Here is a 15,677-nt window from a genome sequence, read left to right on the forward strand (position 1 = left end):
ATTATTATTAAACATATTAAACTGTATTCGTAACACCCCATCCTAAAAACCTCATTTTTTTTCCAAGGATTTTATTTATTTATTTATTTGAGAGCGAGAATGAGCATGAGCGGTGGGAGAAGGGAAGGGTGGAGGGAGAGGGAGAAGCATATTCCCTACTGGGCAGGAAGGAGCCTGGTGCAGGGCTTGATCCCGGGACCCCCAGGTCATGACCTGAGTCGAAGCCAGATGTTTAACTGACTGAGCCACCCAGGCATCCCTACAACTCTATATTTTTGATGCCTTTTCCTTATTCTACTTCAAAGGATGATTATCATAATTATAGTATCACCTTAACATAACTTTCATTAACCTCCACTACTACAGATGACTGGAAAAAACTCCCAATTTAAATTAAGCCAGACACATTCTGTTCAATAACCTTCTGCTGCATAAGCAACCAAAACTTGAAAATAATATGCCTTTCTAACATAACTTGGGAACACACGGCCTTGTCGAAATATACTTAACCTGCAACACTTGCATAGGGTCTGAGGTCAATGTTCCCGTTAATGACTTAAACCTCAGGTGAGGGGAGACCAGATGCTCACCGCCTGCTGTGCGACCAGGGACATTACTGGATACTGTCAGGATCGGGCTCATAAAGTCTATGAAACGCTACCCAAAAGGGAGATGATGTTTGGAAAGAAAGAGGAAGGTGTCACGGGCATTGACACCTCTTCGTGTGGATTAAGCCTAGACACATTCTTAAACACAGAAGCATTGACTACATCGTATCTGTTTGACAAACTGAAAAGCACAGAAAATATAGAGAACAAAAAATGTAATGTGAATTTTATTTCTGAAAGCTGTTTCACGAGTTCCTTATATTACTGTAACCCAGCAGCTGGGGCAGTGTGATGTGTAAATGAACGGTGAATGAATTGCTGAATGGCTCAACTAGATGGGGCGACCAGAATATGCTCTCTGCTACTACCTCCGCGTTGTCAGGATGAATGATAAAAGTAAAATACCTAAAGTCAGACAATAACCCATCACATGTTATGGTATATTTGTTCTCACTGAGGACTATCCTGAACAAAAATCTCACCTTTATGCAAATAAATTTGGGTACTGGATATCAGTGCTTTGTCTTAATAGTTTCAAAGACTGAAACTATCTTGTTATATTTTCTTACTCTGGAAAGAAAGTGAAAGCATTTCCTTTGGGTATCAGTCTGATGTATAAGCATGCCTAGTACAGAAATAATGGCAGAGACCATTCATCTTTGCATATTTTATGGGACCAGATTTGCTCGCTTCTTGATTTCCTTTTGTACTCATAAAATTCAGTGCTCTGTGAGTATTCATTTCAGCAGCATAAAAAATAAGACTTTCTTGCACTGTGATCTGATTATAATTATCATGCTTTTGTCACTTATCTCATAATAGTCTGCACTCTTGAAAGATACAAAGAATACATTCTCACCTAGTTTTGATATTAAATATCTCCAATTTATTTAAAATATATGATTGAATATATCTTTTATTATGACTTTGTATTTTTGTTGTGAGAGATTTATATTGCCCCTACTTATCTATTATTTCATATATCTCCTGCATGAAATAAAAGTTCAATTACCCAGGAGAGATGTTAGCAATGGACTATAATAAATTTAGAGAATTTTAAAGCAGTTCTGATAAAAGTATAATCACAAACATACATTACCAGTTCTGATAAATATTGCAGGGTCAGGAGAGAAGAATTTTTAAAAGTCAGTCTAAAGCTTAATAAACTGACTTTTAAACATGACTAGATCATGCAAATAGAGAAGTGGGAAAATTATAATTAAAAAATTAATAACATGTTAGATTGTTTCCTTATTTTAGAAACCAAGCAATTTGCATCAAAGATATTATCAAATACTAATAACTTTAAGTTTTATTAACTTAAAATTTAGTGTTTGATTTTTCTTCATTGGGGAACATTCATTTATATAGAATAAATTATTTATATATAATAAGTTCATTATATATTTATATATATTATATATGTTATATATTACATTATATATTTATAAGCTTTTTATATGTTAACGTTAATATTCTTCCTGACCTAAACCAATAATAGAAATCCAATTATTCCGTACTTGGCAATTATTTAGAATTTCAAGTTTTGTTATTTTTATCATCTACGGGTTAAGTTACTGGCTTATATTGTAAAGAATATGTTAATGGAAATAGAGTACCTGTGCAGCTGGACTCATCAAGCTGGAAATCCATGCAGTCGACCAAACCATCACAGCGCTTGTGAACTGGGATACAGCTGTTAGAGGAAGTGCACATCAACGCACCATCAGAACAGCTCTCGTTGGCTGTGGGGAATAATCATCATTTTTTAAAAAATGAATTTCTTCTAATGAAATAGTAAGACAGTTTATTATACCATCCCTCATCTTTCTGGTCTTATATTTGGATTATGTATTATAGTTCTTTTTGATTTTTCAAAAAGAAGTTTATTGACAGAATCGTTTCCCAGCTGCGCACTAGGTACTGTTATACAGGCACATATGTAGAAAATCTACTGTGTATACTATGTCGTCTGAATGGATTTTAGACTTAACTTTTATGTCCAAGTAGAGCTCTCTGTTCCTCTGCTGCTCCCCTAATGTCCCTGACATTATGCTCATTTGCAGTGACAGCAACCATTACTTGAATGTTCATCAATTTCCACACGGTTGTAAATCCCGGGTGGTCACCGGGTACACGATGTAGGTCACAGCAGCTCAATGTAAGATGACTCTGTGTCTTCCTGGCGTGGTGCATTTTACTAATTCCAGAGTCTCTTGTCAGCCTGACTTCAAGAGACAAGTCCAAGTCTTGCTCATAGGATGAGTTGTTTCAGAAAAATGACTTTACCTTTGCTAACCAAGGGCACTGATACTTCTGTGGCAATCTAGTCCTGACAAGTACTCGACTTCCCCCAGATGCTACAATTAGTCCTGAAACTGTATTTTTGTCTTCCTGCCCCTCATTCTTTTGTCTCATCAGGGCTATAATTTCCTGCAAAGCGGTAAAATGTTGAGGCTCTTTTTACAAGTTAGCGCTGAAGAAGAACCCTCCATTCCAGACTGTCATTAGACATCTCTCATCTTGTATTTGCTTGAGAACCTGGAATCATGCCTGATCTCTTCTCTCTGGTTCTACTCCAGTTTTGCCCCATGCTGAAATCTATCATGTCTCTAAGCCTTTCTTTGTGATAACTCTTCCATCTAGCTTTGCTGTGTTTGGAATAGAGGGAATGTTGAAACACAGACCCATGGCATCATCTCGTCAGGAATCCTGGATAGATTTCAAAAGCATGAAATTATAACAATATTGATTATGCTGATTTTCTATGCTTAATCCTTTGAGTCCTAGGTTTCCTCAGAGATAAATGGAGGGCAAGGCTTTGTGGTGCTTAACCCAAGTTCAGCAAGAATGGTTCTGCTTTTCTCTGACTTCCCTAATGGTGTCACATACAATACCTTATTTGAACACTTTAATCCAATCCCGCTGCTAGAATTTTTTAAAGAAGGATTGACCTGGGAAGTTACTTCTACTAGGATAGAGACAAGTACAAATTTCTCAAGCTAAATTGGTATTTTAGAAGACTCAGGAATAAATGTACCCATGAAAGGGTCTTACACAAATTTTGCCAATATTATCATGATTTTTTTCTTTTCTTTAAGTATATTTATGGCTGGTGAGGTGCCTGGGTGGTTCAGAACATTAAGCGTCTGCCTTCGGCTCAGGTCATGATCCCAAGGTCCTGGGATTGAGTCCTGCACCAGGCTTCCTGCTCAGTGGAGAGTCTGCTTCTCCCTCTCCCACTCACCCTGCTTGTGTTCCTCTCTCACTATGTCTATCTCTGTCAAATAAATAAATAAAATCTTTTTTAAAAAAAGTATATTTATGGGTTGGAATTGTCTGAGTTATCATACAGTTTGACAGCTACCTATCAAAATTAATTTTCAAGTTACACACAAGATGTTTTTAAGAGTGTGTCTGTCCATTGATTAAAAATCCTAGCTCTGAAAATTAAAGCGATGCTTTTCATTGAGTAATCCTGGGGTGCTAGAACTTCAGTTCCCACCAGTAAATATTACAGAGCTGTCCCTCCACATAAGAGTCTATGCTTAGCACTCCAACTGGAGAGTGCAGGGAAACACTTTACAGAAAGAGTGACGAGAAAACAAACAGAAAGAGTGACCAGAACATATGTAACAATAAAAGCAAAATGCCAATATGAAACCAGTTAAGAGTCCAAAATAATAACATAAAGAAATGCCAAAAGGACAGACTTAATTGCGAAAGCATTGGTACAGATTAGTATTATAAAAATGAGAGTTTCCTTCAGTGCACAAAAGTCTGTAAGGACTGAAAGAGTAGAGTCTGGAGATGTTTTAAATTTTCATGTTTCTAGTAAAAAGCCATTTAGAAGAGTGGGAACAAAATCTGTAAGTGGGGAATCAATAGGTTTGATATTAGAACAGTGAGCAAGGCAGTTTGCCTTTCACTGGGGAGTGTGTGTAAGGAGGTAGTGCAGACAAACTGAAAAACCACCCAAAACCATACTGTACAAATGCCCAATGTCCCAGAAGAGATGACCTTTAAGCTTTTGCAAAAGGTTAAATAATTTTAAGATCTACATTGACAAGATAAATGATACTGCAAACCAAGTAAACTAGGAAACAGAATAATCTTCCAACTCTTCTAAGATGAAGAGGTGTTTGTAAAAAATGAATATGTATGTACACACATGCGCTATATATTCGTGTGTGTGTGCGTGTGTGTGTGTGTGTGTGTGTATACACATTCTTGTCATCATTGTTTTGCATTGAAAGGGGCTGAGAGATCATATAAAATGACAGTTTTTAGGGGTTTTTAATTTTTTTTTTAAGATTTATTTATTTGAGGGGCACCGGGGTGGCTCAGTGGGTTAAAGCCTCTGCCTTCGGCTCAGGTCATGATCCCAGGGTCCTGGGATCAAGCCTCACATCGGGCTCTCTGCTCAGCAGGGAGCCTGCTTCCCCCTCTCTCTCTGCCTGCCTCTCAGCCTACTTGTGATCTCTCTCTGTCAAATACATAACTAAAATCTTTAAAAAAAAAAAAAAAGAGATGTATTTATTTGTGAGAGAGAACACAAATGGGAGGGCCAGAGTGAGGGAGAGAGCATCACAGGCCGACGACATTCTGAGCAGAGAGGCCGATACGGGGCTTGCTCTCATGACCCTGAGGTCACAACCTGAGCTGAAACGAAGTCTTAGATGCTTCACCAATTGAGCCCCCCAGGCACCCTAACAGTTTTAATGTTTTAGATAATATAATATGTTGAAATTTGTATACAAAGCTCATAGATAATACTCATCTACTGTTGAAGCATTATTTCAGACACTTCTACTCTTGAAAATACTCATCTACTCCAACCATATCCCCTAAAGCAATTTCCAGTGTGAGTGATAGCTTATTTTCAAATTGACTATACAGTGAAGAGCTCTAACCTGTAAGGGCTATAAATCCTCTCAGCTTTGGCCCAAATAGTATTGAAACACATAAAAAATATGCAACAAAATAAATGGTTTTAATGTACAAAAAGTCTTACTTTTCCCTTCTTGAGAAAGTTTAAATTAAGAAAGTTTGAATTTAAATTAAAATTAGATGTTTTATGAAATTTAAAACTAAATTCTTAGTTTCTATGGCATTTAAAATAGTATAATATTAAAGTTATAGATATATATCAATTTCCTTTTAAAAATAGGTGGCAAATAAATTATGACTAGCAAGTAGTATTTACTGAAACCCACACAGCAAAGTACATTGTACTGAATATAGGAAAAGTCATCAAACCATTACTTTCTTTTTCTCCTTCATTATTATTACAGATATGACAAAGAAAAATTTCAAAAATACTCCACGTAATCTACATATAAAATTTATAGGAAACTCAGATTTTGTAATTTCCCTGGATAATATCTACTTTCACCATATTCAAACATTATGGTTCAATGTCTACAGAAACATTTATTTCAATCTGTCATCCTAGATTCTGACACTCTTTCTTACCAAAATAAGCCAAGTAACAGAACATTCTGTGACTTTTAGCTCCTTCACTCGGTATTAGAGATATATTAAACAGAAGCAATTCATGAAGGGTTCACTGGAGTTACTTTCCTAAAGCAAAATTCCCTTTATAAATTATCGTTGCTGCGTACAAACATACATAAAAGTAAAGTACATGTGTCTAGGGATGTGTATCCATTTACTATGATGAAGAAAACTCATGCATGCAGCTCAGCACTTCTGAGAGCAGGGTGACCACGCTCTTGCTCCGAGAATAAAGGCTATCAGCCTTTCAAGGCATGCCTGTACCTAGCACAGGCGGGATGGGTATTTACTCTATCCTTAAACTAAAACCAACTACTACTCTTACTGAAGTATCTGGGCAGTTTAAGTACTTTTTATAAAACTACAAAAACAATGTAATGGGAAAAGAATAATAACTTATTATGTGTATTACACAATTGGCTGTATTCATCCAATTCTTCAATATCTCTGGAAAACAGACAATCACCATTATTTTAATGTTGAATAAGCCAAGGAACACTGTGGTAAGAAGCTGGCAAATGCAGAGAAATGATCTTCCGACTCTCATTGAGAAGCACCTGAGGATCCTGGGATCGCAACGAATATATTTAAAGGCGAGTAATAAAAATATTGATGATAAAGGTTGGTCCACAGATCTGAGGAGCATGACCCATTCTAAATCTTCCAAGTGTCAATCAACTTCATAAGACATGTTGACTAGTATGGGAGTATAAAGGTAGGAAGTAGGTAGACTACCCACTTTCCTATCTTTTTCACAGTCACATCCATCACTGGCAGCTTCCATGGGCCTCTCCTGGAACTTTCTGCATCTTCTCTCTCTGCTCCGGATCCAGGAGGCTGAACTATAAAGGACATATCCACATGCTTCTTGGTCCTCTAGCTTTTCCTTGGGTTTGGCTGATATGTAGAACCGGCAAGAAGTAACCCGGATGGAAGAGGCTGTGAGATCACCATGGGCTAGCTGTTCCCTGACCTGGCATCAGGAGGCTCTCTCTGATTCCGGGTTAAGACAAATCTTCCCTCTTCTCACATCCTTTGGCCCAAGGGTGATAACAGCCCCTGCTTTTACTATCTGTTGTGGTTTCTTTCTGCACACTACTTCCCTGAATAACCCCTTTATTGAATAATCTCAAATTTTACAATATCAGTGTGCCATCTCTGTCTTGTCAGCATACTGACTGAGGTAACATCTGATGAACTGGGGGAATATCAATAAGAGGAATCCTCCTAATTTTGTGCTATTTTCTTTTATAATTAAACCATATTTGTTTTTCCTCCTTTTTCATTTTTTTTTTAATGGAAGGGGGCTATTTTTGGTAAAGATGTACCACTTCAGTTTATTAAAAAAAAATGTTTCCAGTGGAAAGACAATATTAAATATGAATTATTTTTAAATGCTGAACTCATCACAGGTTTACATAAACATTCTGATCCCTAAAACATTTATTTTTGCAAGAATAAAAGGCCTTTAAATACCATTTTCTATTGATTTCCCTGTTTAAATTATAACCACTTCAGAATCCTTATTCCTACCAACATTTAAATGTGTACAAGGTTCTCAAAACCAACCAACTTAAAAAACAAAACAAAAAACCTCTTATTTTGTTCTATATCACATTCTAAGTGCCAGCTTCTTGGAAGAGTCAACAGTTGATGTCTCTCTTTGACTATTTTCTCTATAAAAGATTGGCTTCAGAATTCTCCCCTTCCTGTTGACAGCAAGTTCCTTTCCAAGGTCACCAGGACTTTTGCTGTGCTTTTCCCAATTCATAGTTTTTAGGCCAAATCTTACATGATCTCTCAAAAACATTCCAACCTGTGAATACTCTTCATATTTAAGACTTTCTACATCTCATTTATGGCTATCACTCTTCCTTTGCTGTCCTCCTGTGCCTGGGACCGCATCTCCGTGTCTTTAAGCATTTTGTTTTTTTCTTAACTGTCCTCCACCTTGTGTCTTCCTCTCTCTGTTATCTCCTCCAAACCCACAGCTTCAAGCCTGTATACTGAAGGCCCAGGTGATTTACGTAAATCGCTTTATCTCTTTCCTGAGCTCCACATATCCATTCTGAATACATTTCTGAGCATCTCCATGTGAATGTGCCATAAATACCACAATCAAAACATGTTTAAAAATGAAGCCATAATCTTCCCCTCAGAGGTGCTTCTCTTCCGTTTTCCCCAGCTCAGGAAAGGGCAAATTTGCTGTCCTGTTGCCCAAATCAGAAACAGGGAAACTAATGTTGGTTACTTTCTCTTCCTCCTCACCTGACCATCTCTAAAGTCTCATCAAAATCTTTCCTTCACATTGTTCCCCAATCAACTCCTGTGGCATCTCCCAGCCAGCCCGTCCCTCAACTCCAGCACATTCCCTGTACTACCTGAACTGTGGGTGGCGGTAGTATGATGGGTGAGGAAGGATTCTTCAAGACCTAGTCCCTGCTTATCTCTCCAGACTTATTTCTACATTTCTGACCACAAATTCCACTCCAGTTATACAAAATTTGCTTCAGGCAAACAACTTTTTCTCTATTTCCAGACCATTCTTTAGTGGAATCAAGCACCTCTGCTTCACTTGCCTAATGACTACTATCTTTCTAAATTTGCCCCTGAAATCACTTTTCTTATTAAAATTTACAGATTCCCTAGCACCACTGTTAGGAAGTACCCTACACAGTCAATAACACTGTGTTTATCTGTCACAGAACTTCTCACATTTTATTCTTGACTATCACCTTCAGTAACATATAATGTATCTACAACCTGAGTTGGTCTAATACCATATCCATCTATCATCAATGCCCGTATAATATATGGCATAGACTACATTCTTACTGAGAGTTTGTGAATGAAGAAATGACTGAATTTTTAAAAAATTACCTTTCTAAATCAGTAGGTAAACCCAGAAAAACAAACAAACAAAAAAAACTAGTATGTCTTTAATCTTTTGGTCAACTGTCATCATTAGGTATTTTTATCCTATAAATTTGCCCTAGCACTTTTTTCACTAGTTTATTTTCATAACAGTTTTCCTTAGAGACCCACAACTTAATCAAATATATCAGAGATGGATAGAAGCGATGCTCTCATGATACCAGTCTATTCCTAGCATGGGCTTATTTCCCTTCAGGAGCAGAATTTCCCATGTGACTCCATCATCAAACACCAAGTTTCCAGAGAGTGTCTCAAAATATAAGGATACTGTACTTTCCTAAGCTCCTATTTAAATAGCATTCGTATTTGAAATCAAGTATCATATGACTCTATTGAACTTACTAAGATTTCTTTCAACCAAATTACATTAGAGCCCTGATGGGAATAGGGATAAATTATTTGGCAGGCTTTCTCTTCTTTATTCACTTCCATTTGTTTACCTTCCTCTAAGAAAATGTTATAGGACTTGACAAGCTGGCTTTATTACAGAAAGAATCTACGTGTAGGAAATAACATGGAAATGGAAAACCAATCTCTAAGCCTAAACTAGGAAACGAAGTTCACTTATTTATGACTAAAACCTTTAAACATCCAAATGCTGTCTCCCCTTTCTTGCGTTCATCTGTACTCCTTTTCTGACAGTTATAATTCCCGATGCCCACTCAAAATAAGACACTGAAATAGCCTTATATTTCTTTCAGTGTCCCCTCTTACATTCCAAGATGTTTTTTACTACTTAAAAAGTTTTTTACTACTTAAAAAAGAAAAGTGGTCATTAACAGGTAGTTTACATAGCACTATCACTGCAACCTATGCCAAATATAGAATACAGTATAATATAACACCAAACATACAAATAATTAAATGAGATGATAGTGGTGCTTTGACTCACGATGCTTTTGTGCTCACCTTAATGACTGGTGTAATTACTTTTTTTTTTTTTAAGATTCTATTTATTTATTTGACAGGGAGAGATCACAAGTAGGCAGAGAGGCAGAGTTATGGGGAAGCAGGCTCCCTGCTGAGCAGAAAGCCCAATGCGGGGCTCGATCCCAGGACCCTGGGATCATTACCTGAGCCGAAGGCAGAAGCTTTAACCCACTGAGCCACCCAGGCACCCCGGTGTAATTACTTCTTAACCAACACTCTCCCTTCCTTATACGAATAGGTTAGTTATAATGAAAGTAGAAAGTGCTGAATGTCAGGCTAAGGATTGTCCATATATTCTCTCAAATCCTCATAGCTCTAAAAGGCAATATTATGTGGATGCTAATAAGGCTGGTTCTAATAACCTTCCCAAGCCTGAACATGTAGTAAGTGATAAAGAGGATATTCAAACCCATGTCCTTAGGATTTACTCTCCCATGAACTCTTATTGACATATCTACCCAGGTAGTTGGTCGAGGTCCAACCTCTACCTGCATATATTCATTAAAATGAGTATTTGCCTATAGCCCTTTGCTTGAGCCAGCTTCATAAATACTTACATTGGGAAGAAAGTTTACCTACATATCCTCAATCCATTTCCAAAAACATTTGTTAAAATGGTAACAAGTCCCATATACAACTGCATCAAAAAATATCTAAAAATTAATTTAACCAAGGAGGTGAAAAATCTGTATGCTGAAAACTGTAATGATGTAAAATCTATATGCTGAAAACTGTAAGATGTTGATGAAAGAAACTGAAAACAACACAAATGGAAAGATGTATCATGCTCATGGATTGGAAGAATTAGTACTGCTAAAAGGTCCAAAATATCTGAAGCAATCTACAGATTCAATGCAATCCCCATCAAAATACCCATAGTATCTTCCACAAAACTAGAACAAATAATCCTAAAATTTGTAGGAACCACAAAAGACTCCAAATAGCCAAAATCGTGAGAAAGAACAAAGCTGAAGCATCACAATCCCAAATTTCAAACTATAATACGAAGCTATAGTAGTCAAAGTAGTATAGCACCAACAGAAATCACGCACACAGATCAATGGAATAGAACAGAGCTCATAAATAAGCATGCACATAAGGCGACTATGTCCCTTCATGACAAGGGAGACAAGAGTACACACTGGGGAAAAGATAGTCTCTTCGCTTAATGGTGCTGGAAAACTGGATGGCTACATGCAAAGGGGTAAGTCTGGAGCATTTATGCCATATACTCATATAAAGTCAAAATGGATTAAGGACCTAAATGTAAGATCTGAAACCATACAATTAAAAGAAAACATAGGCAGTAAACTTTTGGACATTGGCCTTATTTTTCTGGATTTGTCTCCCCAGGCAAGGAAAACAAAAGTGAAAATTATCCATTTGGAGTACATGAAACTAAAAAGCTTTTACACAAAGAAACTATCAGCAAAACTTAAAAAATAAATAAATAAATAAAATAAATAAAAAACAACAACAACAAAACCTTATTACATGGGAAAAGGTATTTGCAAATGGTATACCTGATAAGAGCTTATTATCCAAAACAAACAACTGCACACACACTTACCCACACACACGTAATCTAACTAAAAATGGGCAGAGAGGGGCTCCTGAGTGGCTCAGTGGGTAAAAGCCTCTGCTTTCCGCTCAGGTCACGATCCCAGGGTCCTGGGATCAAGCCCCACATCTGGCTCTCTGCTCATCAGGGATCCTGCTTCCCCCTCTCTCTCTGCCTGCCTCTCTGCCTACTTGTGATCTCTGTCTGTCAAATAAATAAATAAAATCTTAAAAAAAAAAATGGGCAGAGGACCTGAAGAGATTTTTTTTTCAAAGAAGACAACCAGATGGCCAACAGAAACATGAAAATTTGCTCAACATCATTCATCATCAGGGAAATACAAATCAAAACTACAAAGAGATATCACCTCACACTTGTAGGAATGGCTAGTGTCAAAGAAAGGAAGGGACAAGTGTTTAGCATGTAGAGAAAAAGGAACACTTGTGTACTATTGGTAAGAATGTAAAATGGTGCAGCGATAAAAATAAAACAAAAATAAACAATAAAAACAAGAAATACTACAGTGGTTCCTTAAAAAAATTAAAAACAGAACTACCCAGATGATCTAGAAATTCCACATCTGAGTATTTGTACAAAGAAAACAAAACACTAATTCAAAAAGATATATGCCTTCCTATGTTTATTGCCTTATTTATAATATCCAAGATATGGAAATCAAGCATCCATCAATATATGAATGGATAAAGAAAATGAGATACACACACACACACACACACACACACACACATTCATACATACATACACACACAATGGAATATTATACAGCCAAAAAAAAGAGAATGAAATCCTACCACTTGTGACAGTATAAATGGATGGAGAGGGTATTATGCTAAGTGAGTTAAGTCAGACAAAGAAGGACATATACCATATGTTTTCACTCCAATGCATAATCTTAAAAACAAGCAAAAACTGAAACAGAATCACAAACACAGAGAACAAACTGGTGGCTGCCAGAGGGGAGAGGGGTTGTGGGGTGAACAAAATCATTCAAGGGGATTAAGAGGTACAAACTTCCAGTTATAAAATAAATAAGTCATGGCGATGAAAAGTACAGCATAAGAAATGTAGTCCATAATACTGTTAACAATTTTGCATGGTGGCACACGGTAATAGCAACAACAAAAAAGATAAAAAATACATAGGCGCATTCTCCACATGAATGGCTCAGATGTAAATAAAAAAGGAAATCAGGTAAGTTTAACAGAGATTAGTGTGACTACAAACAGTATGTTTCCAGAAATGCTGGAAAACCCAGCATTGCTGGTAAACCCAGCAAAGGAAATAGTAAAACCAAAAGACAACTAAACAGAATGGGAGAGGATATTTGCAAATGACATATCAGATAAAAGGGTAGTATCCAAAAATCAAAAATCTATAAAGAACTTAAACTCAACACCCAAAGAGCAAATACTCCAATCAAGAAACGGGCAGAAGACATAACAGACATTTCTGCAAAGAAGACATCCAAATGGCCAACAGACACATGAAATAGTGCTTATATGGCACTATTCATCCATTCATCTGTCGATGGACATCTGGGCCCTTTCCATAGTTTAGCTATTGTGGACAACAGCCATACTGATTGGCTACTGTGGACATCACTTGTATTTCACAGGGAAATACAAATCAAAACCACAGTGAGATACCACCTCACACCAGTCGGAATGGCTAAAATTATTAAGTCAGGAAATGACAGATGCTGGCGAGGAGGCAGAGAAAGGGGAACCCTCCTACACTCTTCAAGGGAGCACAAGCTGGTGCAGCTACTCTGGAAAACAGAATGAAGGCTCCTCAAAAAGTTGAAAAATAGAGCAAGCCTATGACCCAGCAATTGCACTACTGGGTATTTACCCCAAAGATACAAATGTAGTGATCCGAAAGGGCACGTGTACATGAATGTTTATAGCAGCAATGTCCACAATAGCCAAAATCTGGAAAGAGTCCAGATGCCCATTGACAGATGAATGGATAAAGAAAATGTGATATATCTATATATCTAGATATAGATATAGATATAGATATGATGAAATAGTATGCAGCCATCAAAAATGAACTCTTGCTATTTGCAACAACATGGATGGAACCAGAGGGTATTATGCTAAGTCAAATAAGTCAATCAGAGAAAGGCAATTATCTCATGATCTCACTCATTTGAGGAATTTGAGAAACAGAGAGAGGGTCATAGGGGAAGAGAGGAAAAAACGAACTAAGATGGAACAACAGAGGGAGACAAACCATAAAAGACACTTAATCTCAGGAAACAAACCAAGGGTTGCTGGAGGGAAGGGGCTTTTGGGGGGATGGAGTGACTGGGTGATGGACATTGGGGAGGGTATGTGTTGTGGTGAGTGCTGGGTGCTATGCACGACTGAATGAATCACAGACCTATACCCCTGGAACAAATAATACATTATAAGTTAATTTAAAAAATGCTAAGCAAGGCCTACATGCTTTGTTTAGCAACATAATACAAGCAACTATGTTACTGATGAGAAAATCACGGTAAGACTCTAGAGAACCTTGTTTCACCCGTCCAGCTCTCTTTATAATTTCCAAACTGCCTTTCTTCCCTGGCACACCGAGTTAGTGACAATAACTCACAGCAGCCGGATTCATCTTCATTAAAGTGACAGTCGGGCACTCCATCGCATAGCAGGAGGGACGGGATACACTCGTCGCTCGAGCACTGGAACTCCATTTCACCACAGTGCTGAGGAGCAGGGCTGAGAGCACAATCCATTTCGTCAGAGCCATCTATGCAATCTTCCTGACCGTTACATTTCCCCGAGAGAGGGACGCACTGGAGTGTGTAGATACAAGAAAATTGATTGGCTTCACAGGCTGATGGCCGGGGTGCCACAGGACCTAAACAGAAAGCAAGTCATTTCCGTATGAGGAGAATTCTTGCTCTGTCCATTGTTGAAACATTATAGGATACATTTATTCCTGGGTAAAAATGAAAAATTATGGTAATTTAAGTAAATTAATCTTCAATTAGGAATGAGAGGAGCTCTACAAAACATCCAAGTGCTATTAGAGATGTCTCTTCTTAACCTCAGAAACGACATTCTTAAAAAAAAAAAAACAAAAAACACTTTCAAATTAAAGAAGAAATATTGGTTCATCGGTCTTAAATTTGACCACTAAAACAGATTTTTCCTCGAGAGTAAAGATATTTTATGCAGTCAGGTAAGCATTTTGGGAAGCTGCATTCACAATTTTCAAATTTTGTGAAGGGAATTGTCATCCTACCAGTAGGGAATTAATAAACATTCTGTGGTTTCACTTGGGAAATTTGGCTCCTGAGGCCCTGGTTAGGGCGGAGTCACAGAAGCAGACCTCTGCCATGGCTCTATCACACTCCTCTCTGCCCCTGGATCTTGATGACAGCTCAAAGGTCACATGCTATCATATGTAAAGTGCCTACAAAGTCATACTGGATGACAAGATATTGCACTAGCAGGCATCCTGAAGATAATGTGGTTCAAACCCAAACCAACTTCTTTTACAAATGAGGACCCAGAAGCCCATAAATTTCAAGGGCCCAAAGACACAATACTAGTTTAATAAATTATTAGCACATGAAACTATTCTGCAGAAATGGTTAAAATTAGCTCTCAGTCAAAACCTAAAGCATGAAAAAAGACTGTTAACTTGTTGCAATTTCCAGAGGCCAGAAATACATGAGAATATATCAAAGTGCACTAATTTGCTGGAACATTACTAGTAGAATGGTCCTTATACTTCGTACTGTCTCTCTGACAGTAGTTGATGGGCGACTCATCTCTCTTGTATATCAAGAGAGAAAAAAATACATAATAGTGGGGACCAGTTCAGGAATAGTTTTGTATTCTTTACATCTTAAAATAACTTTTACTCATAAATTATTTAAATTATATGTAAAATTATATATTATATCTTAGATAGTATATGATATAAAAATTACATAATTATATGTGATATAGATTACATATTATATGTAATATATGTGAGATTATGTAAGAATGGTAATTAATTATATAATTATATAAGAATAATTTGTTTTATGCATTAAGATGGTGATGTGACTTATTAAGAAAAAAAAACAGAATCTGACACTTCCTCTT

At 37.1% G+C, this 15,677-nt stretch overlaps 1 protein-coding gene across 1 annotated transcript in view; it reads right to left on the minus strand.

Annotated features, from left to right (window-relative positions):
• The window catches only part of MALRD1 (MAM and LDL receptor class A domain containing 1), a 751,478-nt gene that overhangs the window by 131,891 nt on the left and 603,910 nt on the right, over positions 1 to 15,677 (minus strand). The window contains 2 exon segments of the mRNA XM_059404562.1: positions 2,228 to 2,353; positions 14,173 to 14,436. Of these exon segments, the coding sequence (XP_059260545.1) occupies positions 2,228 to 2,353; positions 14,173 to 14,436 (390 nt within the window).

This window comes from Mustela nigripes, chromosome 6, assembly GCF_022355385.1.
Source record: "Mustela nigripes isolate SB6536 chromosome 6, MUSNIG.SB6536, whole genome shotgun sequence".
NCBI classification, from domain to species: Eukaryota; Metazoa; Chordata; class Mammalia; order Carnivora; family Mustelidae; genus Mustela; species Mustela nigripes.